Genomic DNA, 27191 nt, shown 5'->3' with positions numbered 1-27191 from the left:
TTCCAACAAGAAGAAAATCCAAATCAATATGATGAGCCTAGCCAATCTCTAAAAGTTAATAGATGAAACTGCCATTGGGCGGAAGGTGTCAAAGAAAGCAACAGAATCAACATCACCAACCATTCTTCTCCAAAAACAAGAAGCAAGATGAGAAGTTATCAATACATGGGAAAACACCAATATATACACATGATGCATACTAATCACATTTAATCTACATTAAAGACTAGAATAAGAAAGGAAGAATGTGCCTAGATTCACCAACAAAAGAAGAATTACAGAGGAATATGGTTATAAAATGTGCCTAGATTTACCAACAAACGAAGAATTACAGTGGAATGATACAAGAATGGCAAGCTCACTAGATAGGGTATCCCCATTGAGGAAGATTATCCAACCATCCACCAACTGGAAAAGGCTCTTGTTGCAACTTTTGAATATGTTCCGAGACTTCTTGCCGTCTTCGCTTGAAATGCCCCACCTGTTCATCTCTTGACATCGTTGGGTCTTCCAACCTAGTGAGTTCATCTTCTAAGTCGACACGCTTCGTTTGATGTCTCTCTTTCCTAGATGTCACTTCCCTCAAAACCTCTTCATGATCGTTGTATTGTCTCTGTAGTAATTCGATTTGTTCCAAAACAGCCTTCATTTTATTGCCCACCTCTGTGATGGTTAGTTCACACTCTGATTCAAGGACAATGGCATCCATGTGTTTTTTCCGTATTTCCTCTTTCTTATTTTCAAATTCTAAAATTTTTGTTATCGCTTCCTTCTCCTCTGCCAAACTTTCTATGATCATAACCCTGGTTTGTCTGGCTTCCTGTGCTGTAATCACCTCAAAAGCAAACTCCAATAGTGGTTTAGCTATAGAAAAATTGAGCCCTGATTCAGCCAATTGTTCTACCTCCCATAAATGGAACGTGACATCATCCAAGGAAAGGCGATAAAGATGGAAGATGTCAAGATGCACTTTTATGAATCTTCTAAGCTTCATATTAATGACAGCTTGACTCATGCCTGGAAGGCTTTGGGTAGAGCTGCCTTGACAATCAATCCTTTGAGGGAATGCAGTGAAGAACCATGGATACTCACTGACTACTCCTCTAGAATCTTCTGTACAGACTTGAGGATTTGGTTGAGCTCCGGAAGTACTCTGCATTTTCAAGTCAAGAGTTGATCGGTCATCAAAAATACCCATCTCTACCAATCTGATAAAACGATTGGCGGCAGTGCATAAAGGCGCCAATGAACCATGTTGATCCCCAATAGTTGTCAAGTGGTGCAGAAAAGGTAATATGGATTGCAATGCAACTGCTTGAACAGCATCATCCTGAAATTGAGGCAAGCAAAAGACAAAAATGAACTTTCAAAATTAAAAGAAAGAACGATTTAAAGAGAAAACATACCTTTGAAGTTTGATGACTCGCATTAGAATCAGGAGGGATGACAACAGGTCTTGACGTAGGGGTATGCTAAATATATATAGTAAAAGGGTAAGTAGTGTATGATCATAAAAGTAAAAAGACAAAAAGGAGAGAGAGAGAGACAAGAATTATGCGATGTATGGGTACTTCACCTCTCCCAGAGAAATACGAGCTAGTAATTCCACAGTTGGAGTGTTAGGGAGAATTGGAATGAAGGTGGGCTGGACAAATGCAAAGGAAAACTCAGTTTAATTTCATCATGACAAAAGAAAACCAACAGTAAATATGATAAAATTGTTCCAAGTTAACTCGCCTGAGGAGGAGTGAAATTCGAAGCATGCATAGATAGGTGAATCGTGCTATCAGGAGTTTTGAGATGGCTCGAGGCTGCAACTCCTTCAGTAACAACCAAAGGAGTCGAATACCAAGATGATACAGATGCAATTTCTTCATTGGCAACAACAACATTAGGTTCAACTATTGCCATATCAACTAACCGTTCTGTAGCAATAGTACCAAAAGTATCTCCTCCAACGCCTTCAACCTCCACCTCCACACCCGTGCTACTTAGAGTAGCCTGATCTTTATCCAATGCTTCGTCACGACGAAAATCCACTCCACTTGGCATATCCATACCTCCTTGCATTACCTTCACGCTTTCCTTTGCAGTACCATTTTCATCAGTTGTACGACTTGACATTACTTCTTCTTCATTCACCACATTTGCTGAAACCCCTTCAACTGCAGCACCAACTGAGATGTCAATACCATCATAAAGTTGTTGACAAAATCGGATTTATAATCTAAAATTATATTGTACCTCTAAGCTAAATGTGAATTCTTGTTATTATTTCAAGAAACAATCAATAAAGTAAGTTCTTCTAATCCATCTCATGTTATTTATGTTTGTTTATTTTCGTTATTGATTAATTTATCAATGTAGACTTCCCCATCCCCAATCTAAACCAGCTGACTATGAGATCGGGTTTTCTCTGAAAATCCACTCACGATAGGAACATAGAATCATCGTGACTCGGTGAAAGCTATTAATAGCTGATTTTCTCTGCAGATTCAACAAGCCTAACCATTTTTGAAGTCTCACTATTGACCAGTGAAAGCTTTGTAATAGCTGATCTCAGGAGGAAAATTTGGCCATCTGGGATTCAGTTCTTTCTCCTCCCTCGTATTTTTCATGGTGTATTTGATGCATTACCTTGTGGGGATTGTGAGTACTTTCTTAATCTTGCATTTAAACCATCCATAGAGGAGCGCAGAACATCCAGATCCAGTCCTGTAAATCTATCTGCAAAGCAGTCAGGTGGATATATTATAGATGAGGTTTGATAGATGATGAGCCAAGCTACAAAAATGAATTAAAATGAATAAAATATCTTCAAGTACCAAGCGCAGACTTGAACTCCCGCTCTGCTCTAGACGGTGGTTTCTTATGGATGCCAGGAAAGTTTCTCAAGGTCTGTAAACGCTCTTCCAGAAGCTCATGCACATGAACTGCACGATTTTTCCGATCTTCCAAGCTCAACTTGTTCTCTTCAACATTCAGCAGCCTCTTTTCTACCTCACGTAGATGAGCATGTTGTTCATCTATGGTACTCTTCAGATAAGCCCCATGATGTTTGAGTTCAAACAAGGCCTTGCATGGACAGAAACAAAACAATATCAAGGAAGCTATTAAACGGCATTTCGAAATACATTACCACCAGATGGCCAACTTATTACAAATTAGTTTTTCACTGACAAGGATGAGGCAAACTCAGGGATTGAAAGACCCCTTTTTAAGATCCAACCTGACTGCCTAAGTGAACATATGGATTACAGAGCTCGCATCATACAAATCACCTACCTATGCATCAACCTAACCATTAGTCAGTTGATCAACTCTCGCACTGGTTCCATTCAAAATTCATATAATATTGTCAACAGAACAATCCTAATTATTTATCCTTCCTATGTATAACTATAGAGTAATGCCATTGAACCCGGGGATTTCAAAATATTGACCAAGATAGAACCTAAGGAATGGAACTTTAGTAAGGTGACTGAAGTGTCAACTTAGCTAAGTTGGTAAGACGTGTGGAGTGTTGTTCCCACATCCTAGGTTCAACCCCCTTGAACCCAACTTCACCTTGCTAACCACTAACCCTTTACAAATAAAAATAAAATATAGTAAGGTGACTATGCATACCAATCACATCGAAGGAGTGTTTCTGAGATGAGGATGATGAGATGTATAAATGCAAAAACTAGTTGAGGCAATTTGAAATTAGCACCATGGAATAGCCCTAATAGATTAGAAAATAAAAGAGAGCCAACTTTGATGCTTCAGGATGTGCAACAAAGACCATTGATGGTACCCATAGGATGTGACAAGGTGCATGTTGAAGGTTCTAAGGACAATGGAAGTCCACCCTATGTTAGCCGGTCCGTTGATTCGAATTTGGGTTCTTGGCTCACTACTCCATAACGAACCCGGTTCATAGAGATAATTTGTTTCTTGATTCACTAGTTTGGTTTGCTGAACCCAATAACAATTCATCAAACCAGAATGGTTGGGTTCGCAGATTGGTTAGTGCAGGACTACAGGTTTGCTGTATTTCATGAACCCAGTGCGAATCATTCCGTGAACTGATTCACTTTGTACTTGCTCACGGTTTTGTCTAGTAGAAGAATGAATGCAGTGTAGCTGAGAATATGTTCTCAGGAGGAAAGTCAAAAATTATAAATTGATTATAGAAAGGACTTGTTACCTTGTTAGCATACTCAATGTAATTTTCAAGGAGGAGTTCAATGTACTGGTTAAGAGTTGATTGGCCTTCGATGGAATCAGCCATAACAATGCCTAGATTTGGTGAGACTTGAGGAACAATCACCACCTTAGGGCCATTAAGGACCTCCTTGCTTATAATATCTGGAGTATCTATCTCTGCAAACTCTTCTAAGGTTATGAGTTTCTCCTCCCCATCAACGTGAATGGGCATCAACATAGTTTCATCCTTCATCTCTAGCACAACGCATTCTCGAGAGGAGGTGACTCCCACAACCCATGAATATCCAAATGAATCCGCTAGTGCCACAAATCCACAAAGAGGAGATGGAGAGCAGGGGTTACCTTGTTGTGTACTCAAAACAGAATACACAGAAGGAGTTCTCAAGGTCTCCTCCTTCCCACTTGTCTGACTCGTAAATGGGAGAGACTGCAAAACAATCAAGTCTAGTCCACAAGCGTGCAGGCAGTATATTCTCTCTGGGATGAGAGGATCAGCAAAGATTGAAAGAAGACAATCACTATCTGTGTTTCTTGGCAAAGCAAAATCCACAATAGCCAGCCTCAACAAAGAGGGTGGATGGTCCAACCAAACGGAATGACCAGGTGCTTGACTGAGCTTTACAACAGCAAGTTCAGCTGGGTTTGACTCACAAATCATGCCAAGTCCAAGGATATGGCCATGAGAATCAACATGTAGATGAGGTTGGCTACCAATATTCCAAACAGGTTGGATCTCATCAGCTAGGGCATCTATTTGCAACTGCCCACTGCTCCAGGCGGTCACCAGGACTAAGTCTTTGTTAATTGAATTATTAAGAAAACCCACTGCTAGACCTTCACATTCTGCACCCTGGGCTTCAGAATTTTCATCTTCCTCGCAATGACGTACCTTACGGAGTGGACCCTGCAAATTTAAAAGGAAAAAAAAAATTAGATGAAGACGTGAATTATTGGTTCCTTTGAGATGGCAAAAGTTTTCAAAGTTCTAAAAATACGAGTCTCAAGTTGGCATAAAATGAATGTCATGATCGCTCCACTTGGCACTATTGGGGGGGGGGGGGGGGGGCCCTCAATGTGAAGTTAACCTAAGATTGAGTGCTTGGAATCACTCAATTTATCAGATATCTTTTGATGGTCAAAAAAAAAATCTATGGAAAATAATTCAGCTAATTCATCGATTACTTAATTCATGCTGCCATTGGCGTTCTGCACCTATCCTCAAGCACATTTTTTTTCCAATACAGTTGCTTCATTCAAAGATTTAGAAATACATCTCAAGATGCATGTACAACACCAATGAACGTCATAAGATGCTGGAGTCAAGTCATTAACTCATTTGACAGCAACTACAACACAGATTGAATTCCAATTTAGAATGATAAAATAGAAGGATCTACTGAACCATGCGCAAGAAGAAAGATACCTGCATAAAAAGGGAAGCATCAAATGGTGCATAAGGATGGGCCCTCAATACCGATAAATTGCCTCCTTCCGTTATTTGATGAGCTAATTCAGGAAATGTTCCTTCTAACCAGGCAATGGTCAGACTATAATTACTAACAGCTCTTCTGTTGGATGATTTCAGCCCAGATGTGTGTGCGACATTATACATTTCCCCAATAGTTTCCCAATTGTACAGACTGTCAACAAATAAATAAATAAAATTGATTTTCAGTTGCTACAAAAGAAGAACCGAGTCTTATGCAACAATTGAATGATGGATCCTACTCCATTCCATGAGGATCAAGAATACCAATATGCCATGGGTAGACCATCCATATGATGCACTGTACAGGCATCATCAATTTCCTTTAATGAAAATACAGCCAGTCAAGGTTAAAATCTTCGCGAAGGAATGGTTTCTCTAGGGCTAAAAAAGAAAGCTAAGGAAAAAGGGGAAGTTTACATGAATAAATGATTAGGTCAGTTGGCCACCTATCAAAACTTGACCGCAGAACTGCAAGCATTAAGTATCAGAAATGACAAAATATGAGCAGAAAAATAGGAGAATGCATGAGTACCTTCCAAAAGGAACTACTGGGCAGAGGATGTAGATCGAACCATCACTAAATAAAACAAAAACCTATGAAAGACAGAAAGACCGTTAATTTATATTACGATACATTTATGACATCACAATCATAGCTCTAATCCTATCATGTGTCATATAATCAACAGATTGACATAATTACTGGCAGGAATGAGACTACAAACAGAAACAACATGATTTGGGAAACCTAACAACTGATTTTTTTTCTCATTTTGATAGGTAAAGGGTTAGTGGCTAGTGAAGTTGGGTTCAATGGGGGTTTGAGCATAGGATGACGGAACATTAATTCACAATGCTTACCAACTTAGCTCCCACAGACACAATAGTCCACACAAAAACAATATGCTAACACATTCATAAAATTTATTCTTGAGAAATATATTTTAAAATACTTTAGTTCATACTAAGTATATAACGTAGAAAGAGTATTAAAATAAGCTATGTAGCCAAATAAAAAAAATAACATCCATAAACAAAAATATTCGAACAAAATTAGATTTATATGACAAATAGTGTCTAACTAAATCAACACATGGAGCGACCACTATCACAAGATTCAGTGAATTTTTCCAAAAATTTGAGAAAAAAAATCCCCAGTTAGGGGGGTAATCGTCGATTAATCAGTCACTGAGATTTTTTTCCCTTCCTATTCAAGGTTTATTTATCTTCATTGTCGTCAAGATGTCGACATCATCATTGAAGCTTTATCCCAAAGATTTGGGGTCGGCTAAACGAATCTTGTCCCTCCATTCAATAAGTTAAAAGCCACATATTTTATTATTGAAAGTGTGTTCATATCCACTATCACTGCTACCAACCCATGTTCTTTTGGTCTTTAAGTGCCAATTTGAGTGCAAATATGGTTTTGTTAAGTAAGTTGAGCAAGCTTGTTAAGTTATTAAACTTCGGGAAGAAAAATAAAATCGTGGGAAATAGCAATATCTCCAACTTAAATTTGACAATACAGGTGCGTGATTTGTAAATTCAGTATGAAGGAGAAACAGTAGTTGTGCTTCCATACCAACACCCATACCTTTCAGAGTGTATAAGAAAATGGCTCCAAATTAGCTGTTATTTTTCATGTATAATCCACGCTGGATGGATTTTCGACATTTTTCTTCTGCTGGTGGTAAAGCTAGTTTATCATGTCTTGCAGGTTTGTCCAATGTGCAACACCAAAGTCAGCCCGTCTCCATCTTCTCTTGCTATGACCACATAACGAAAAGTGGCACTTTTCATTCTTTATCTTTGTTTGTAAATACAAACTTTATCAGAGACCAGATCTTCTCGGGTGGAAAATTTAATAAACTTAAGTTGATAAAGCTAAAGGTACAATATTTGGCCTACCATTTGACTTTAAGATGCATAAGAGTAAGTCAGCATCAACTTTATATATCATGACATAAGGAATACATAGAAACCGTCTCAAAGATGGCCAAAAAATTTCAAATGATTTAATTAAAACAAAAAATTGTAAATGAATAGCTACATTCTGGTCACTAAAAAAAAAAATTGACTGCTAAAGGGATACAAGAAAATGAAAAACAGTGAGGCAACTGAACTCACAGTAAATTTGTCCCACAAGTGTTCACGTCCAAATGAAAAGCCCACCGAGAAGATTGATGCAGCATTGCCGCATCTACCAGGCTCTATTGGCTGCAAACAATATTCCTGCTCTGGTTTCTCCAGATCAGAAGACAAATCAAAAAGTCTGCAAATAAGGTTATAGAATATAAGTTTCAACCAAACCACATTACAAGTGTTTCTACCAAGTAAAAAAATTATTCCCATAAATTATTAATAACAAAAATAAGAAATAAGTCTACTTATTATCAGTGGAAAAAAAGAGTTCTATTAAACCCTTTCTTCCAGAAATGTTGATAGACAGCTCAAGCAGTTTAAAAGATTAGGTCTACGTGGTACAACTACAACTATATCACCATAAACAGTACACACATTAGAGAAACATTATTAAATTATTTCTCCACTCATTTTATAATAACTTAACACACAATATTAAAGCATTTGAATTAGTCATTTAGGTCATGGCCATTATCATCCACACTGCATCAAACATGGCCTTTCAAGAAAAAAACCAAACACATCAAAGTGTACAGTAAATTTTTAACAGAAAATATCAATTCCAGAGCCATTAAAACACCATATGTGCACCCCCAGTACCAGTAGTCACACTTGGCTAACATTCTCACCAAGGCAACTACAGGAGATCGTTTATAGGATATTTTAAGCAAACGGGGCATGTGTGGCATCTATGCTCCAGCTTGAAGGGAGTGTTAAAGGATTGACGACACGATAAAATAGGTTAGCAGTGGAATATAGTATTTGTCACTTAAGAATGGCAAGAAAGCATAAATATTTTTATTCTTTCGTTGCTTTTAGAGGAATTTTCGTTGCTTTTAGAGGAATTTTATCATATTTGTAACAGACAATAGAGACCATAAATAAAATAAAAGAGGTAACCGTGACCATGGTTTTATATCTCGTCCAAGACCGAGATGACTTGCCCGAGTCATCTTGGTATCATTCAACAACGATATGGACATATGGATATGCACGATGTCTCAAACTTCACATCATCTCGTGAGACAAACGGGATGTCTCGAACAATATTTTGAAAAACTTGGCCTAGTCAACCAGGATTTGACAGAGTTTGATTAGACCAATTAATTTTTTTTAGAATTTAAATATTTATTATATAAATAAAACATGATTTTATTACTAAACTGTTAAGAAAACAGGTGCAATCGAAACAAGAAAATGAATCGAAAAAACAAACACAAGATGCAATCACACAAAGATTTTACGTGGTTCCCTTTAGATTGAGGTATGTCCACAGATCACATTGATTCCATTATGAAGAGAAAACTCGCAATTACAAACTATACCCTTTCACCTAAAAACGATAAATATAAATACCCCAGGAAACCTAACTAGGGTTTTACATGAAAGTAGTGAAATTACGAAAAGACCCTTGGGAAATTTTCTTTCGGGGGCTTTGCCCCCGAACACTCCAGCGAGCTCACCGCCAAGCTCAACTAGCATGAAGGCATGGCTTGATTTACAGTACCTCCTTGTTGACGAGTACTATGAGGTTCACCACAACATAAACATCTTCTAACCTACCTTATTTTATTAAAAAATTATAATTTTTTTAATTTAAATATATGTCAATCTATTATTATAAACCGAGTTAAATGGTTTGTCTCGTTCGAGACAAATGAGACCGAGTTTTGAAACCATGACCGTGATTCATCACAAACTCTTTTATGTCTCCACCTCTTTCTCTTTCATGTCCTTTTTTCCAGGATTTTCTTTATTTCTCTCATCAACTTTGTTTCTTCTCCAATTAATATTTTTCTATTTCACTTTGGTCTGCATAATTTAACAATAATAATTTCAATAAAAGAAAATAATTATTTCAATATTTATTAACCATTAATCACTATAAAACAACTTGATATCTAAATAAATCCAATATGAATGCAATTGCCGGTGTAAAAATATTAGAAACATGACTATTCTTACAAAGTTTCCAGGAAATAAAAACAGAGTTGTATTCATCTTAGTCCACCTATCTGTACAGTTTCTCGGGGAAGAAAAGAGTACCTGAAAATCGAATCGGAAGAAAGGATCCCCAAATGAGTATCGCTGTAAGGGTGCCATGAAGATTGTAAAGTCCGTATGGGATTTTTGTCGTCAAAATAAAATCGAGAACCAACTGAAACAGTTCTGTAAATAGGTTGAAAACAACAAGGCATAATAAGACTCTCGAGTTGGAAGAATTAACAGCCTCAATGGATGAATCCACAAGCATACCTGCATATAATGGCGTCATCCTTCTCCAAAGTTCGTTCACATAGATACATTACGCATAAACCATCTGAACCAGAAAGTAGAATTGCGGATCCATTTCTATTAATGGAAATGTTGTTGACCTCAAAGTTCACCTCAACATCTGGTTGTAAAATCTGTAAAATTACTTGAATTATTAATTTCATGGCTAAATCAAAAACACTAAATTATCAAATAAGACCATATAATATAAGATTCTGAAAATGAAATTAAGCGCCAAATACAACAATTTGATTACAAAGTGTTAATTTGCACCGATTAGCTTCCTTCCTTGAAATTCGAATTATTACAACTTACATTTAATAGAAAGAGAGAGAGAGAGAGATGACCTTGGAGAGCGATGCAGCGAACACAGAAGAGGGATCGGGATCACCTATTCGAATGCAGAGACGATGAAGGAAATGCTTGTCGAGGTCCCAAAAGTAGAGACAAGAGGCTCTGTCCGAAGCGATGAGGTTTCTGTGAGTTGGAGAGGTGGCGCCACTGGTATTGGTGGTGGTGGTGGTGAAGACTGGGTGGTGTTGAAGTGGAACCCATTCAAGTTCTTCGTCTGGTGTTTGTGTACAATCCAAGATTTCCTCCATACTCTTTTTAGGGATGTCGAAATCAAATTTCATCTTCTATACTCTCAACTCTCATTCTCAATTTAGATTTCAGAATTCAAACAGTCTCTCTCTCTCTCTCTCTCTCTGCTCATACTTTTTTGAAGGAATCATACAAAACTGACTCCAATAAGGAGATACTTAAATATACTCAACTGAAACAACCATAGATTTTTCCATTGTGTATCTAGAGCGAAAATTCTATGGTTCTTTGCCATCTCAGTTGAGTTTATTTGAGTATTTTGTTAGTCAGTATAGTACGGCTCTTTCTTTATAATAATTTTCCTTTTTTTAAAATAAGTACCCCTCCGGGTTTTCGTGAAATATTCAAGATACCCCTGTGTTTTCAAAATAATGACATAGCCCCCCCTTAACAGTCATTTACTCTTATAGATGTTATGGTAAAATACCAAAATGACATCAACACCTTAATCGTCAACCTCTTGCCAAAAAGAAACAAAGTCATATTTTACTCTTGAGATTTGAAGGATCAATAACATAAAAACTTAAGATTAAAAAGAAGAGTGCTGATTTTTAAACTCAACCCAATAGGGGGACTTAAAAACTCACTGATGTGGCATGGACAAAAAATCTAGATTTTGTCCCTCGTGATACACAACTAACCTAACCAACCTACAATCTGTTGTTGTGTATCCCGAGTGAAAAAATCTATAATTCTTTGCACATGACACGTCATGAGTTTTTGACTCTTATTATCAGGTTGAATTAAAAAATCATTAGTCTAAAAAGAAAAATTCCTTAAAAGTTGAAAACATTTTTAGGCCCAAGAGATTGTTGATGAGGGCATATAGGTTATTTTCAATTAATCTCTGGACGAAAACCAAGATCAAGGGTATATCCTCCCCATTTGAAAACACAGGAGGGAGAGGTATCTCAAAATTAGTCAAAATAAAAGTAGGGAAAAATACATGATTCTACCCCTGGTGGAGTATGACTATGACAACAGTTCATGGGTCCCACCAAATGAAAAAAGTTAGATTGACGGGAGAAAATCAATATGTTGCAATTTTATTATAAAAACTCTCTTATTTTATCAATTTTATTATTGAATGAACCTTACTTCATGAATCAGACTACTAAGACTAACCTAGTAAGATTTCAAATCTTATTAAGGGTCATAAATTCATAAATCCTACATCACAGCATTCAGATTAGAATATAAAAAAAATTCAAAAGAGAATTTTTTTTTAGCTCGATCAAAAATATTGAAAAGGAATGACTTCTTAACTCCTACATTTAAAATTTAAATTCAATGGTAAAAAATAATTTTTTTTTAAATATTTATATTTTCAAAATTATTAGAATTTTGTTCATTATAATCTTATGGCATCATATGTTTTTGAATGACAAAAAATTGAGGCGGTTAGGATCGACTCCAAGATAGGTTAAGTAACAAATTAAACTTCATCACTAAGATTTTGTTTTCAAGTGAGTTTTTAAATAAAAATGCAACATATTTGAACGACTCTAATCATATGATTCATTGAGCCCTTTGCTTTCCCTTTTCTTTTTCTTTCCTTTTTTTTAATCTTTTTTTCCGATGTGATGGTTGGCTTTGTCATCAGTAGATTGGAGTTGGGGGGGGGGGGGGCTGGAGTCATCTTAAAATGGGAAAAATACTTAAATAGACCCTAAAGAGGGGATTTATTTCTAAATAATCCCTAAATTTTGGACTGTAGCTTAATAGGATATTTAGTAAACTTTTTAAATGGTCCCTCATTAGCCATTATTGGTGAAGTCATTGCTTTTTTATTCACTGTCGAATTTACCACTTTTTATTTATTGTTGAACTCAACGCTTTTTTATTTAGTGTTGAGTATATAATTTTTACCATTGAACTCACCACTATTTACTGTCAAGTTCACCACTTTTTATTTACTGTCAATATCAATGCTTTGTATTTACTATCGAGTTCACCATTTTTTAAATTAAAAGTGGGAAAAATACTTAAATAGACCCTAAAGAGGGGATTTATTTCTAAATAATCCCTAAATTTTGGACTGTAGCTTAATAGGATATTTAGTAAACTTTTTAAATGGTCCCTCATTAGCCATTATTGGTGAAGTCATTGCTTTTTTATTCACCGTCGAATTTACCACTTTTTATTTATTGTTGAACTCAACACTTTTTTATTTAGTGTTGAGTATATAATTTTTACCATTGAACTCACCACTATTTACTGTCAATATCAATGCTTTGTATTTACTATCGAGTTCACCATTTTTTAAATTAAAAGTGGTGAACCAGACACTAGTAAAATCCATTAATATTTAATTTTTGAATTTTTTCAACTAAAATACATGAAAAGATCGACTAAAAATTTGAGATAACAACTTGTCTACATGATTTCAACCCAAAATAAACATTTTGATCGATTTTCATCCAAAAACTAAGAGAAAAAGTGAAAAAGCCCTTGAAAATGACTTCTTCCTCTTTCTTAAATCCTTTCTAACGGAATGGAGTCTTCAAAACTCGATTGAGATGCTAAAAATATATTATTTTTTTATGAAACAATGAGTTCGAACAGTTATGACATTAAAACATGAGAAATGTAGGAGATGAGGTTCAAGGACTGTTAATAAAAGACAATGATTCAACTATGCACTGGTTCCCTCCAAAATTCATATAATATTGTCAACAGAACAATCCTAATAATTTATCCTTCCTATGTATCGAGACATGGTACATCAACATGTGTATGGTGTATGGTGTATGTTGTTTGCAGATAATGTAGTATTGGTTGATAAGACCAATAAGGAGTAGATGCAAAAGTATAACTTTAGAGTAATGCCATGGAACCCGGAATTTCAAAATATTGACCAAGATAGAACACAAGGAATGAAACTTTAGAAAAGTAACTAAAGTGTCAACTTGGCTAAGTTGGTAAGACATGTGGAGTGTTGTTCTCACGTCCTAGATTCAACCCCTTGAAGTCAACTCCATCTCACTGACCACTAACCTTTTACATATAAAAAATAAAAATAAAAATATAGTAAGGTGACTATGCATAGCAATCACATCGAAGGAGTGTTTCTGAAATGAGGATAGTGAGATGTATAAATGCAAAAACTAGTTAATTCAATTTGAAATTAGCACCACGAAATAGCCCTAATAAGTTAGAAAATAAAATAAACTCAACTTGATGCTTCAGGACGTGCAACAAAGACCATTCATGGTACCCATAACATGTGACAAGGTGCATGTAGAAGGCGCTAAGGACAATGGAAGTTCACCCTATTTTACCTGGTCCATTGATTCGAATTTGGATTCTTGGTTCACCCCTCCAAAACGAATCTGGTTCATAGGGGTAGGCAGAGATCATTCGTTTCTTGGTTTGTTGAACCCAATGACAATTCATCAAACCAAAATGGTTGGGTTCGCATATTGATTAGTACATGACTACAAGTTTGTTGTGTTTCATGAACCCAGTGTGAATCATTCTATGAACTAATTCACTTTGTACTAGTTCACAGTATCATCTAGTAGAAGAACGAATGCAATATAGTTAAGAATATGTTCTTGGGAGGAAAGTCAAAAATTATAAAATTGATTATAGAAAGGCTTGTTACCTTGTGAGCATACTCAATGTAATTTTCAAGAATTAGTTTAACGTACCGATTGTCAGGACATAATTACGTTTGATGGCGTGAACCAATAAGACACCTTAACGTGACCACTAAGGCAATGCAAGGTTGAATCAGAAGAGACATACGTTTCTTCTTTAAAGTAGGTGGGATCATTCAACAAGATAGAGGTTCAGCTGAGACATCAATTCCTTACTTTAGCTGACTCCTTAAGGGACTCAATTAAGCAACGTGTAAGAACTTGAAGCACTCGGCTTAACATGGCCCAAAGCTTAGTTCATAGAGGAAAGATCAATTATTACGAATGAAATAAGAGTAGACTTAAAGCGAAAGATTTCCTAAGATCTACATGATCTTAAATAGAATGAGATTATTAGATCAATGTAGAAGGAATTAACATAAGCAAAAATTAGGATTTATCACGGAAGAAACAAATTAAAGATAAAATATCTTAATTCAAGGGGAGATTGAGAGATATGCATAAGATTTTCAAAGAAGAAAGCTACCAATCTAAGAAGAACTCTAAAAATCTATAAATACAGGTATCCACACATAGGTAAGGGACTTTTGTCTAATGCTTTAATTTATTCCTTCTTGATTTTTTGCTAAGTTGATTGTCGGAAGGTCTTAATTTGATAAACCCTCACAAATAAGAGACTTTTTGCAGGAACGGGAATGTAATGACCTTCTAGATATGACTCTGGGGAGTGAGGTAATTTCTTTTTACCTACAATTTTCAAATAAAATCTTTTAGTATAACATAACTTCTTTTTTGAAGTCTTTTTGAAAGGCAAATAATCAATGAAATAATACCTTACAAAAATAAAAATATTAATAATTGTTTCACATTAAAAGTAGAAAAGATTCTGTCACATGCCTTTTCATGATGATTTAATAGCTAAAAAAACTAATGAATTTGTAGTCAAAAAAATTTCAGATGACAGAAGAACACTCACCAACTATCATTCAATAGTGGAGGTGTCATCTTGGTGACCTGGTTAAGTCCATGGATGGTTATAGTAAGATTTTTTATTTATTTAATTTTTTTTAATAAAAAGGTGATCCCCGTGGTAACGGGCCAGCCTTTAGGCCATCAGGCTTTGCCCGACCCAAAGACCAACCTTTCCAACAAGACTAATCCCCGGACCACACTCACCATCCTACCCTATCACGTGAAGATATTAAGTAGCCACCTTTTGGTGGAGGGGCATATAGAGATTCAAAGTCACAACTTGGGGAGCACATCCAACCACTTCTTACCTTCTTAGTTAAGATATTTTGGGTCAAAACATTACCTTCACAGTTATTCCCATTAAAAAGAAGTGCTAAAATAACTCTAAAAAAACATTGCCTGGTGTAGCAATGTGTAGGTAACCATTGAATTTTTTTTTTTTTTCATGATATCTTGAAGAAAAAAATTCTATAGTTCCATGCCCAATACCACATCAATGACGGTCGTTTTTGGATCAGCTTAGAACCACTCAAAAAGAAATTTCAAGATTTCATTTCTAGGATTAAAAATACAACTTGATATAATGCATTTTTTCAATGAGTAAAGATAATCTGACACCCCCAAGTGGCACACTCAAAATACTCTCCCGACGTGGCATGTGCTAGAATCATAGACTTCATGCCTCAGGATTCACAATTGTGCATCCCCATATTTTGAGTATGCCACGTGAGGGAGTTAGATTATCGCGACTCTTTTTCAAAACATCAATAAAGGGAAAATAAAATATTAGAAAAAGTGAAATAGAGTTGGACCAGCCTAGATCTTACAAAGGGTCATAGAATCCACATGGATTGTCCCATTGAACAAATAACACAACCCCTCTAGAATTTATAGCAAAGATTAAATATTAAAAAAAATAAAATTAATCTTCAAATAATTACAAAAGTTTTCAATATTTTTGAAATGTTGTTAATGTGGACAAAGTCATTACGTAATGTGGACAATTTGATAACATTTTGTCAATGTTACATGGTGGTTGTTCAACACATATAACACCTTCGGTATTTTTGAAAACTTCGATAATTATTTAGGAATTTACCCAAAAAATTACAAATTACAAATTTATAAAATTAAAAATAAATAAATAAATAAATTACAAGGCATTGATAATGGATGAGCACCTAACTCTAAAAAATTCAAATTAAATTTCAATATTAAAAATTAACCATTTTTATAAAGTTCTTAAAATTTTGTCATTTTTTTGGGTGCATAAAGTGCAGGTCGCTCTGAATAATTATTTGGCGGGAGTATCCTTGACTACCAACTGTAATTCAAATATTGACAACGGCTATCATAACCAAACACTGGAGAACACTATTACACATGAGATCTCTTAAGTTCCTTTTATGCAATCTTTAGTACCTTTCAAAACACATTTTCTTCATTCATCAATAATCTTGTTAACATCTTCTGTTTCAAGCCATAGAAAGATGATCTTCATGGCTTCTCTCACTTCAACCCCTATTTCTCCACCCACCATCACTACCCATCTTCACCTGTCTCCTGAAAACAATCAATCAGTCTGTCCCTTAGAGAATTGTAAATCCATGAAACATCTCAAACAAATTCACTCCCAAATGATCCGAATTGGCATTATCCATGACCCAATCGTGCAGAGTCGAATCATTGCCTTTTGTTGCAACCATGAACTGGGTGATATGGATTACGCTCATATTATGTTCAACAGAATTCAAGAACCCAATCTCTTTATTTGGAATACTTTAATTCGAGGCTATTCTCGAAGAAATGCCCCAAAAAATGCAGTTTTGATTTACATGGAAATGTTAGAGAGGGGTGTCAAGCCTGACCATTACACCTTCCCTTACTTGTTAAAGGCTTTTCCCCGAGAGTTCGCGTTGAACTGTGGGAAAGAATTACATGCCCAGATTCTTAAGTTTGGGTTCAATTCTAATGTTTTTGTCCAAAATGCTTTGATCCATTTGTACTCTCTTTGCGGTCAACTTGATGTTGCCCGTGAAGTTTTTGATAAGATCTCTCAAAGAGATGTGATTTCTTGGAATTCCATGATTTCTGGTTATAACAGGAGCAAGTTATTCAGAGAATCACGTAAGCTTTTCAATGAGTTGGAGAGGTCGAAGGTAGAACCTACTTCAGTTACCCTTGTTTTGGTGTTATCGGCTTGTGCCAAGTTGAAGGATTTAGAAACTGGCAAGAGGGTTCATCAGTATGTCAAAGGTTTCAAGATCGAACAAAATTTGATATTGGAAAATGCTTTGATTGATATGTATGCAGCGTGCGGGGAAATGGATGTGGCACTTCCGTTGTTTGAGAATATGAAATTCAGAGATGTAATTACTTGGACTGCCATGGTTACGGGTTTTACAAATTTAGGGCAAGTTGATCGAGCTCGAGAATTTTTTGACAAAATGCCTGAAAGAGATAATGTCTTGTGGACAGCCATGATTGATGGGTATCTAAGGACAAACTGTTTCAAAGAGGCATTGGGGATTTTTCGTGAAATGCAAGCCGCAAATATCAGACCTGATGAGTTCACAATGGTTAGCATACTCACAGCTTGTGCTCATCTTGGAGCACTCAATGTAGGGGAGTGGATTAGGTTTTACATTGACAAGAACAAGATCAAGAAAGATGTATTTGTGGGAAATGCACTAATAGACATGTACTCTAAATGTGGGAGTGTTGAAAAAGCGCTGAAAATCTTTGAAGATATGCCTCGGAAAGACAAATTTACATGGACTGCCATGATTGTTGGTCTAGCTGTGAATGGACACGGAGAAGAAGCTCTTGATCTGTTCGATAATATGTTAAGAGCTTCGAGAGCACCGGATGAGGTAACCTATATAGGCGTTCTCTGTGCTTGCACACATGGAGGAATGGTAGAAAAGGGAAAGAAATACTTCGTTAGCATGATCACCGAACATGGGATCAAGCCCAATGTGGCACACTACGGATGCATGGTTGACCTTCTTGGTCGAGCCGGGCAACTAAGAGAAGCCCAAGAGATTATAAACAACATGCCGATGAAGCCGAACTCCATTGTTTGGGGAGCTCTTCTCAGTGCTTGTAGAGTTCATAAAGAGGCAGAACTAGCACAAATGGCTGCTAAGCGAATTCTTGAGTTAGAGCCTGAAAATGGAGCTGTCTACGTTCTACTATCTAATATATATGCAGCCTGTAATAGATGGGAAGACGTACGTAAGGTTCGAAAGATTATGATGGATAGGGGAATCAAGAAGACCCCAGGATGTAGTTTGATAGAGATGAATGGTGTAGTCCATGAATTTGTAGCTGGAGACAGATCCCACTCTCAATGTAATGAGATCTACTTAAAGTTGGATGAAATGGCTCGAGACTTGAAGTTTGCGGGTTATGTGCCTGATACATCAGAGGTCTTGCTCGATATAGGGGAAGAGGAGAAAGAGACGTCACTTTACCAGCATAGTGAGAAGTTGGCAATCGCCTTTGGACTGATCAGTTCGGGACCGGTTGTCACAATTAGAATAGTGAAGAACCTTCGAATGTGTGTTGACTGTCACCGAGCAGCAAAGTTGATATCTAAAGTTTATGATAGAGAAGTGATTGTTAGGGATCGAACACGTTTCCACCATTTCAGACATGGTTCATGTTCTTGTAAGGATTATTGGTGAATAATGTAATTTTCATCAAACAGTGGAGACTAAAAGGTTGATATTTCCATGTAGTTTTTAGGTTAAGATTGTGTGAATTTTAACATATTGGAACGATGAATTTGATAAGGTAAAAGTAGTAACAAGTTTATAGAGAGCTTTCCCCTCCTAATCATGAGCAGATGGAAATAAATTCGTAAGTCGAGCAATCATGAGGACCTACCATTGATTACTCTCCAATTAGGGCTAGACGGCATTGTTCTTCTTGGTTGTTTTCATTGTATATGAGAATTACTTAATGTATAATGCAATGGGTGCCTCTTAAAAATAAAGAGATTCTATTGCTGCACTAACTTTTGCTAACGCCACCCCACTTCATATGTAAATCTCCCAAGAATTAGCATAATCTTGGGGTGACCTCTTCTGGACCAATTTAGTCCTATCAGATGACCCTAGTTGTTTTAAGTGTCTAAAAGAGTTAAAAGACTGACCTGAGCTTGAGTGCCATACAAGTAGGCCCAAGAATTGGTTCTTGGACAAGAAAATTTCCACCATGGCTTGGCTTTGTTAAGAGAAGTGTATCGAAGTATCGATTGTGCGGGTGTGTGTTTTAAGGAATCAACGCGAGATCATCACTCATGCACCCAATCAATAAGGACAACTATTTCTGGGAGTTTGGAGTCTTTGAGATATAGCAATTTTCCAGATTTCAATCTTGTCCGTTGCTCTACTTTTCCTCTCTTTGAGATTGTTGGATACTCTCTAGAATTTCTATCACATTTTATTTGATTGAAGGTATTGAAAATGGAATGCTACTTTACCATTGTATGACTAATGATCTGATTCATTGAGCCCTTTGCTTTCTTCATTTTTTTTTTGTTTTTTTTTTTTCTGAGCTGTCAACACTGATGTGATGATTGGCCTTGTCGTCAAGGGCTTGGAGTGGGGAGTCAAGGAGGAGTCGTGCTGAGAGTGATTTTAAAATTCACACATTGCTGATGTGGCACTCGTATCTCGATAGCAAGCAAGGAAAATGTTGAAGTAACATTGAAATTGACATCGTTTCACACATTGCTGATGTGGATGTGTGTACGAAACCATGGATTATTTTCATCAAGATATGAGTGAGAAGCATCTATGATTACGTGCACACTAATGTGTGAAACAATGTCAATTTCAATGTCACTCCAGCACAACTTTATCGGCAACGTGTGAATTGGTGTGAATCTTAAAGTCACTCCAACATTTGCCGTCAAGGAATGCTACGTTCAAAAGACATCTTAAAACAAGGTTGTATGTCTTGTGGAGCTGATGGCAATCAAGAAGCATCTTGTTAACAAATTGAAAGAAGCACATAAAAGGATCTTGAGATAGATAAATAGACGGAAAGATTACGAAATAAAAAATCTATAACAAATACATAGCTCCAATAAATGATAAATTAAGATAGTCAACTAGAACATGATTTAGGCAGGTTCAACAAAGGCAGATTACAATCCCAACTAGATGAACTATTCAAGTTAAAAGATCCTCAAAGAACAAGAGAAACCTATATGAACATAGATAGGAATAGTGAAAGCAGATATGAACTCACGTTCACTAATATAATACTCGACTTTGGGTCAAAATGGAATGGAAGAATAAGATTCATTTAACCGACTCCAAATCTTTGGGATAAGGCTTTGTTAATGTAAACTACATATTCATTCTGTTTACAAATATAGACGGATACTTCATTGGTGTTGCAGTTTTTATAAGCAATAAGAACATGAAGTGATTTGAATTTCTATGCAGTCGTCTGTCCCCTTCTTCCAGCTGGTCAGTCCGATGGAAAACAGTTGATGATCACCCAATGCAGCAACATCATGACAGAGGTAATCCCCTAAATGGAACTTATTGAATGGTGGTTTAGTTCCCATTTAATGGAACGTTCGATCATCTTATAATGAAAAGAACATTTCGTTCACTGGTTGCTGGTGACTTCGATGGAGAGTTCGTTAGGAACTTTCAGCTTTAGCTGATGGACATCCCAGCCAGCTTCCCCCAGCTGTTGAAGGAAATTGTCAAACCTCTCTTCTAACTCCACGAGACTTCTCTCAAGATGATCAAATGCATCGTCAGATCCTTCATAATGTTCATGGAGCCAATAAGTTTGCCATAAGCTTCGCAAGATGGACATACTAGTAGCTTCCACCTGGAACACAGGTTTAAACAGTTTTGAGTCTGACTAGCCTTATTAAGTTTACCAAGGGTCCTTGGACACAACTTATGGCATCAAAAACCATGATCCGATGCTTCAGGGTTGTAGAGGAAAATATTCTATGGACTTCGAAAAAGAAAATCCAAAAAAAGTTACGTATCACCATTGAATTTTAATTTTAAATTTGGGAGTTAGGTGGAAGTTCTGTAGCCATCCATTTTCAAAACCTTGGATCAAGTCCAAAAAAATTGTTTTTTGAATTTTTTTTTTTTTTTTGGGATCTGAGTTTTTCCATGAAATCTTAAGAGGGCTGTGGTGTTGGATTGCCAATGTGGTAATCCATTTGAGCAAAACGGCCGCAAGGCTCAGAATCTTACTAAGTTAGTAAGGAAAGTGTTAGTGTAAATAGTTCGCATTTCAAAATCGCGACAACGCTCCCCCCTTCCATCCAAACCAACCAAAATTCCCTATTAGAGTGCAAGCATGGACTGAAGCATATACCTTGAATGAAATAAACACCGTCTGCTGGTGATGGTTCAAAACAAGAATATATTTCTCCCTCACATATAACTTCAGGAGTGCTTTCACCTGTTACCAAAACCAGTATATTATAAGCAAGCTCCATGGTATGCCTCCCAAAATGCATTTTCGTCTTCCTTCATAGTTCCAATTCAAGTTAAGCTACATGAGAGTATATTTTGGACCATAAACAAGCAAGAAGTGCAATACTACAAAGAGAGAGTATACCTTACCTGTTCAATTTTTTTGTCTGTAATTATGTCTTAAAAATCTGGTGCTAATTTGATTGGATACAATAAACCTACACTTCTCACATATTCCCCTTTCAAACAAATGCAGCGAAAGTAGGTACGACCATTTTCAATTTCCCAACTATTCAAAACCCCTATTTTTAAAAACCTATGATCCACCATGGAAAACCCCATTGATCAAGCAATCTCATTGAAACAAATCAGAATTCAAACCGAGCCCTATTTTCTAACTCATACTAGATAAGAAAGGATGGCATAAGTTTCTTCGTGGTTATGGTTTCAAGGTAAGTTCTACCATTGGGATATCTGATGCATCTACAGGTAACATTCAAAGTGCTTTTGCTTCCAATATGGCTATTTTGGCCACATCCAACTTCAAGTTTTTTAATATATTACATAAAATACAGAGCAAAGATTCAAGAGTCGTTTTGGTAGGGCCAAGCCTTACCTATTGGCAAGAGCCAAAATTCTTTTAATTGGATGAGCATGGGTCAGGGTCTGGCTTTGATAACATTGTCCAAAAATAGTACCCTACTGCCCTATTTAGGAAGACAAAAATGTACCTTGGAACTAGATCTCTCCCCACCAATTATTTCATCCAGCGGTACACCAAAAACAATGTGTGGCTTTAAGAATCTATGCCAGACTAAAATATTCTCTTTCCTATTGCAATCAGCATATCCTGTTTCAAACATGTTCGATCAGGTAGGGTTCCACAAAATAGACGAAGAACTGAAGAATGGCAATAAGTAAAATGGGTATAAAATTGCACCTGGAACAGTAGAGTGTAGAACATGTGATTTCACAAGCATACGTGCACGTTTGAGATTTATCTGCCAGGAAAATAAAGAGAGCCAACAAGAATAAACCCATAAGTAGCATTCAAAGCTTATGCCACAGACCACAAATTCCATGTGTACACACGTTCAAATGGGTGTGCTTGTAAGCAGGCATTGTTGGTTCAGGTGGACATCAAGACTGAAGTATCTCTCAACAAGAGAGGTGCTCAGACTTTTAGGATAAGATAAGACATCCTTACTGTGTTAAAGCTTAGAACTGAAAGTGACTGATAACGCAACCAAAGGTGTAGCAGCCGCATACTCAACCATGTGAGTGCCAACGTTGTATATGATGTTTGAAGGCCAGGTGTATCCTGCAATTATGACTCTAAAACTTAATTAAATCTAAGCAGGAACTAGGTTGGGGTATCAAAAAAAAAAAGAGGCGAAAGAAACATGACAATAAAACAACATAGGAAAGGAAGATTGACAAGGTACGCGACATACCAGGACTAGAATGCCAAGTGCCAGACCAAGCAGCTGCGCAGATACTTCCCAAACTTCCTCCTAACACATACAATATAAATATCTTAGAGATAGGCTTCAGCACGAAGTGAAATCAAAATACAATAATGCATTTGAACAAGAAAAATAATTCACAATCAAGGTCTATATAAAAAGAGAAAACCCTCTAACTACACATGATAATATGAGAATCAAGCATGAGAATTCATGTCAGTCCAAAACATCAGTTGTTAGTTTCCAACGAATATCTCTTCTTTAGAGGACTTTTGTGGACATCATGGAATGCCGACTCATCTCAACAAGATCCCCTGGTTCAATTTAAAGATCAAATCATGTTGTGATTGCTTGTCTTTTGGATCTTGACCATTGATGGGGATTAGAGTGTTAAAGGTTTGGATTTTCCTGGAACAGAATCCTAATAATCCAAGTCAAATAAAAAGTTTAAGCTAATCATTACTGTGCAAAAATGGGGTGTCGACACAGATGTACCATATAATTGCCTTGCCTTCACTGACAGAATTACAGGTGACAAAATTCTCCTAGGGTTTGCATGACTGGATAAGAGAATGCGCAGGAAAATGGTTTTCTAAGGGAAATGCAATTTGGAAAAACATTTTCCGATCAAGCTGGGAAATATTTGTTGAATCAGCCCCCAGGGAAAATGATTTTCTCGTCAGAGGGAAAATTCTAACGTGTTTTCTCTTAGCCTCACCCCCAAAATAAAAAACCAACTCCCTTTAGAAAAAATGGAGTGTAAACAAGTTTTCTCAGCAAGCATACACACTCTAAGATTCCATATTGAATAATAATATCTTGAGAAAAAATGCAGCACAAACAAGTTTGGTAGCTTACCTTTGCAGCAACCTCTCCTAGATTTCCTGATATGGAAAAATGATTTTGGATAACACGAGATGAAGGGTCTTTAAGTCCTCTTGCTACAGCCTGTTTAAACATAAAAAAATGTCAAATTATGATACTCTTCAAATATTTAATACATTAACAACCATTTTGTAATATATTGATTTAAGGAGTAGATTGTACATGCGAAATGTGGATGAATCCATTATTAAAGAAATATTGTTATTCTCATGAAAGCATTTTTCCTGTTTTGCTAAGTTTATTCTCATGAAGAAAGAATGAATGGGCAATCTTGAGAGAGTAGTCTTAAAAGTCATCAATAGAAGCAACTTTTAAAACTAAGACTCGGCTCACCTACTCTATGCTACCAGTTATTGGAACCAAGTGCTTAACACAATATAATAATCAGAGAATTTTGAGAATCTGCAAACAATAATAACAAAAAATATAAAGAGAAATTGAAAAAAATAAGCAAATCACACAAGGATACAAGAATTTATGCCATTCAACGCCACAGGTTCTGATGACCAAGAACTTCCACTATGTAAATTGATCCACCCTTTTCCCATTTTCCTTTGGACACGTAATTCAAGCCACATAAAAACCCAACAGAAACTTGGGGACAAGACAGGGAGGAAATATACAAATTTTCAGAGGCAAATTGAGAACTCAAAAGCTTAAAGAGTCAACTATGGAAAATTTTGGAAGGAATCGAGTCGTTAGTGACAGGAAGTGCTTTTTAGGAAATAAAAAAAGTATCTTTGTATTACCTTAGCAAGATTTCCAAGAGATGCTAGTGGGAGAAAATATGCTGGATACAATGGTGTAGTGAGATCGAAGATACTGCATGATAGATTCATCACTACATGGTTTGTCTTACTTCCAAAATCAATTTAAGTTCACTCATTCCAAAGAAAATGAGTTGTAACACTAACCTTCCAGCACTGCCAATGAAGTCTGCATACATGCGCCATTGTTTGGGGTCATCATCAAAAAGATTTCCGAACCGGCCACCTGGAAAAATAGTAATGGTTCTCAGCTGAAATACATTCACCGCATAATGTTTGTTTCTTTTAGCTTTCGTTGATGATTGCCAGACCAATGAATAGGCGTCCAATAGCACCTAGGCCATCCTTTGACACCCATCTGCAGAAAACTCAAAATAAACAATATTTTATCATTTAAAAGGGGAAACTATCTGTGATGATGACTTCTTATCCACAAACAACATAAATTAAATCTCACATTAATTTATACATGCTTCAATCATTCACAGAAAAAGAGATTTCTACAAATGAATGACAAATCATAGAATCATCCCAATAAGAAAATTACCTGATGGCAGCAGCAGAGGCAGCAGCACTACTTCCGGAAAAAGACCCTATACCCACAGCCTGACAAACTTATCACGTAACAGAATTAGTAAGAAACTATTGTTCAAACTGATCTAATGTTAACAAGGTGGATTATTAAATAGTTCAACCGATATTCCAATAATACAAAGGTTGACATCTCTTTAACTTACTGTCCAAAATTTGGTAACAAAAGCAATATTCTCCTGTTGAGAATGTCAAGTATATAAATATGTAGGGAATTTTAGCGACCACTAATGGTGAACATTGTGTAGAACAAATTTCAAGTGAAAAAGGATTTCTTCTATATGATGAGACTCGAGTTCTCCAACAGTATTAGCTCCTTTACAAAGGGACCATACACAAGAAAGGCAGTTGGTTCCTTAATCCATAAATAACCAAATGAAAGAAATCTTGGCTTGGATTGAGATGGAGATACCTTTAAGAGGCTTGATGTGACCAATGTGTGGCAAATCCATCCAGTAACGTTTGTAGGGAACTGAAATAGCATGTATTCCAAGTAATCATCTGAAACTGATCCTGAGTCATATATCAAGTAGGAAAATGAAGACAAATGTCAATAGCAAGGAAGGAAAAACACCCAAAAAAAGAACCGAAAAATTAAATAATTTAACTACCCAAGCATGCTTGTTTATTAATAAATAATAACTTTACAACAATGTAAGATTCATATTGAATCCAAGTATCTTTATTTTTCATAGGCAAGGGAGTTAGAGGATAGTAATTAGTGGGCAAAGGCAGGTATTGAACCCAGGTCGTGGTATCAACACCCATCAACCTAATCAACTTACCAAGTTGGCACCTTTATATGTAATTTTAAAACTACATGTTTCGTTCCCCATCAATTACAAGGGGGATGGAACTTCACATTGAATTTGCATCACCAATTTGGAACTTCAAAGGCTTTATTTTCTAAACTACACGTATTACCAATTATGCATCCAATAGAAAATTGTCACCTGGAAATCCAGAAGGTAATATAAAATCCTTCAAAATTTCAGGGAGCCAATGTAATTCGGTGTCATCGTAGGAATTGAATTCTTGCGACCCATTCGTCGCTGACCCATGTTCCTCCAGAAAAGTTTGCACATGTGAGTCTCCATCTAACACATACCTAGTTGCACAAGAATTCAAGGAAAATAATTCAATTTTGATTCTAGAATATTTTCAAAAAAGAAGCCCAATTAGACTCATTTTGAAAGAGAGGGTAAATCAAGGACGGACCTTTTTGCAGTACCATTGCCATATCTCTCCACCAAAACCACATGAGATTGTCCCTGAAATCTGCAACAACAACATGTACAACAGAATTATAAATAATAATAAAAAAATTCCAGCCGAATAATTCGAAATAAGAGCATAAATGCCTCTTCTCATCATCATCGTCTCTTTCTGCTTGAGTATTGAATTGAGGAGAAGAGCAGAGAATTTGAAGATTGAAACCCCTCTCTCTTGAGTGTTTGAAAGAAAATGTAGGGAAAGAGAGTTGCAAAGGGAAAGGCATTAGTGAGAATTTAGGGTTAGGGTTTAGGGTTTTAGGTTTAAGAGCTCAGATAATTGTTGCCAGTTGCAGAGCTTCTTCGACCGATTTCGTCGTTAATGGAGGAAGGTACAACGTTATTTATCTCTATCTCTGTATCTTAAAAGACTTAAAAGAGCACCACGTGTACGGCGCTTTAAATAGTCTGAAATCAGTTCCCCGCGAAAAAAAGAGAGAGATATGGCGT

At 36.3% G+C, this 27191-nt stretch overlaps 3 protein-coding genes across 5 annotated transcripts; 1 reads left to right on the top strand and 2 right to left on the bottom strand.

Moving 5' to 3' along the window:
- Positions 1–166: 166 nt before the first annotated feature.
- LOC147399519 (nuclear pore complex protein NUP88-like) lies at positions 167–10916 on the bottom strand. 2 transcript variants are annotated; one of them, XM_086444905.1, is made up of 13 exons: positions 10462–10916; positions 10097–10248; positions 9887–10009; positions 7826–7970; positions 6231–6292; positions 5633–5849; positions 4190–5113; positions 2826–3075; positions 2638–2727; positions 1738–2177; positions 1577–1645; positions 1407–1472; positions 167–1330 (listed from the first exon to the last, which is right to left on the bottom strand). In XM_086444905.1, exons 1-13 carry the CDS (start codon positions 10747–10749, stop codon positions 362–364), a joined length of 3795 nt encoding a protein of 1264 aa, XP_086301031.1. In that variant the 5' UTR covers positions 10750–10916; the 3' UTR covers positions 167–361. The 2 variants fall into 2 exon arrangements, with proteins under 2 accessions (XP_086301031.1, XP_086301032.1); XM_086444906.1 differs by having other exon boundaries at positions 1738–2165; positions 10462–10915.
- A 5650-nt stretch (positions 10917–16566) lies between these two features.
- Positions 16567–19046, top strand: LOC147399518 (Pentatricopeptide repeat (PPR) superfamily protein). Its single transcript, XM_086444902.1, has one exon. The coding sequence runs from the start codon at positions 16698–16700 to the stop codon at positions 18978–18980; it is 2283 nt and encodes a 760-aa protein (XP_086301028.1). The 5' UTR covers positions 16567–16697; the 3' UTR covers positions 18981–19046.
- A 1321-nt stretch (positions 19047–20367) lies between these two features.
- On the bottom strand, positions 20368–27134 carry RUS5 (root UVB sensitive protein (Protein of unknown function, DUF647)). 2 transcript variants are annotated; one of them, XM_086444903.1, is made up of 15 exons: positions 26832–27128; positions 26689–26748; positions 26424–26578; positions 25883–25983; positions 25427–25485; positions 25191–25237; positions 25027–25105; positions 24862–24934; positions 24086–24175; positions 23216–23275; positions 22969–23082; positions 22702–22762; positions 22493–22611; positions 21661–21747; positions 20368–21153 (listed from the first exon to the last, which is right to left on the bottom strand). In XM_086444903.1, the coding sequence occupies exons 1-15, from the start codon at positions 26966–26968 to the stop codon at positions 20923–20925; spliced, it is 1473 nt and encodes a 490-aa protein (XP_086301029.1). In that variant the 5' UTR covers positions 26969–27128; the 3' UTR covers positions 20368–20922. The 2 variants fall into 2 exon arrangements, with proteins under 2 accessions (XP_086301029.1, XP_086301030.1); XM_086444904.1 differs by lacking the exon at positions 20368–21153 and having other exon boundaries at positions 21677–21815; positions 26832–27134.
- Between the last annotated feature and the right edge of the window lie 57 nt (positions 27135–27191).

The sequence above is a fragment of the Akebia trifoliata genome, chromosome 6 (assembly GCF_017979445.1).
Source record: "Akebia trifoliata isolate Shusen 1 chromosome 6, ASM1797944v1, whole genome shotgun sequence".
Lineage (NCBI taxonomy): Eukaryota > Viridiplantae > Streptophyta > Magnoliopsida > Ranunculales > Lardizabalaceae > Akebia > Akebia trifoliata.
The sequence above is the reverse complement of the archived record's forward strand: the minus strand, read 5'-3'. Positions and strand labels throughout refer to the sequence as shown.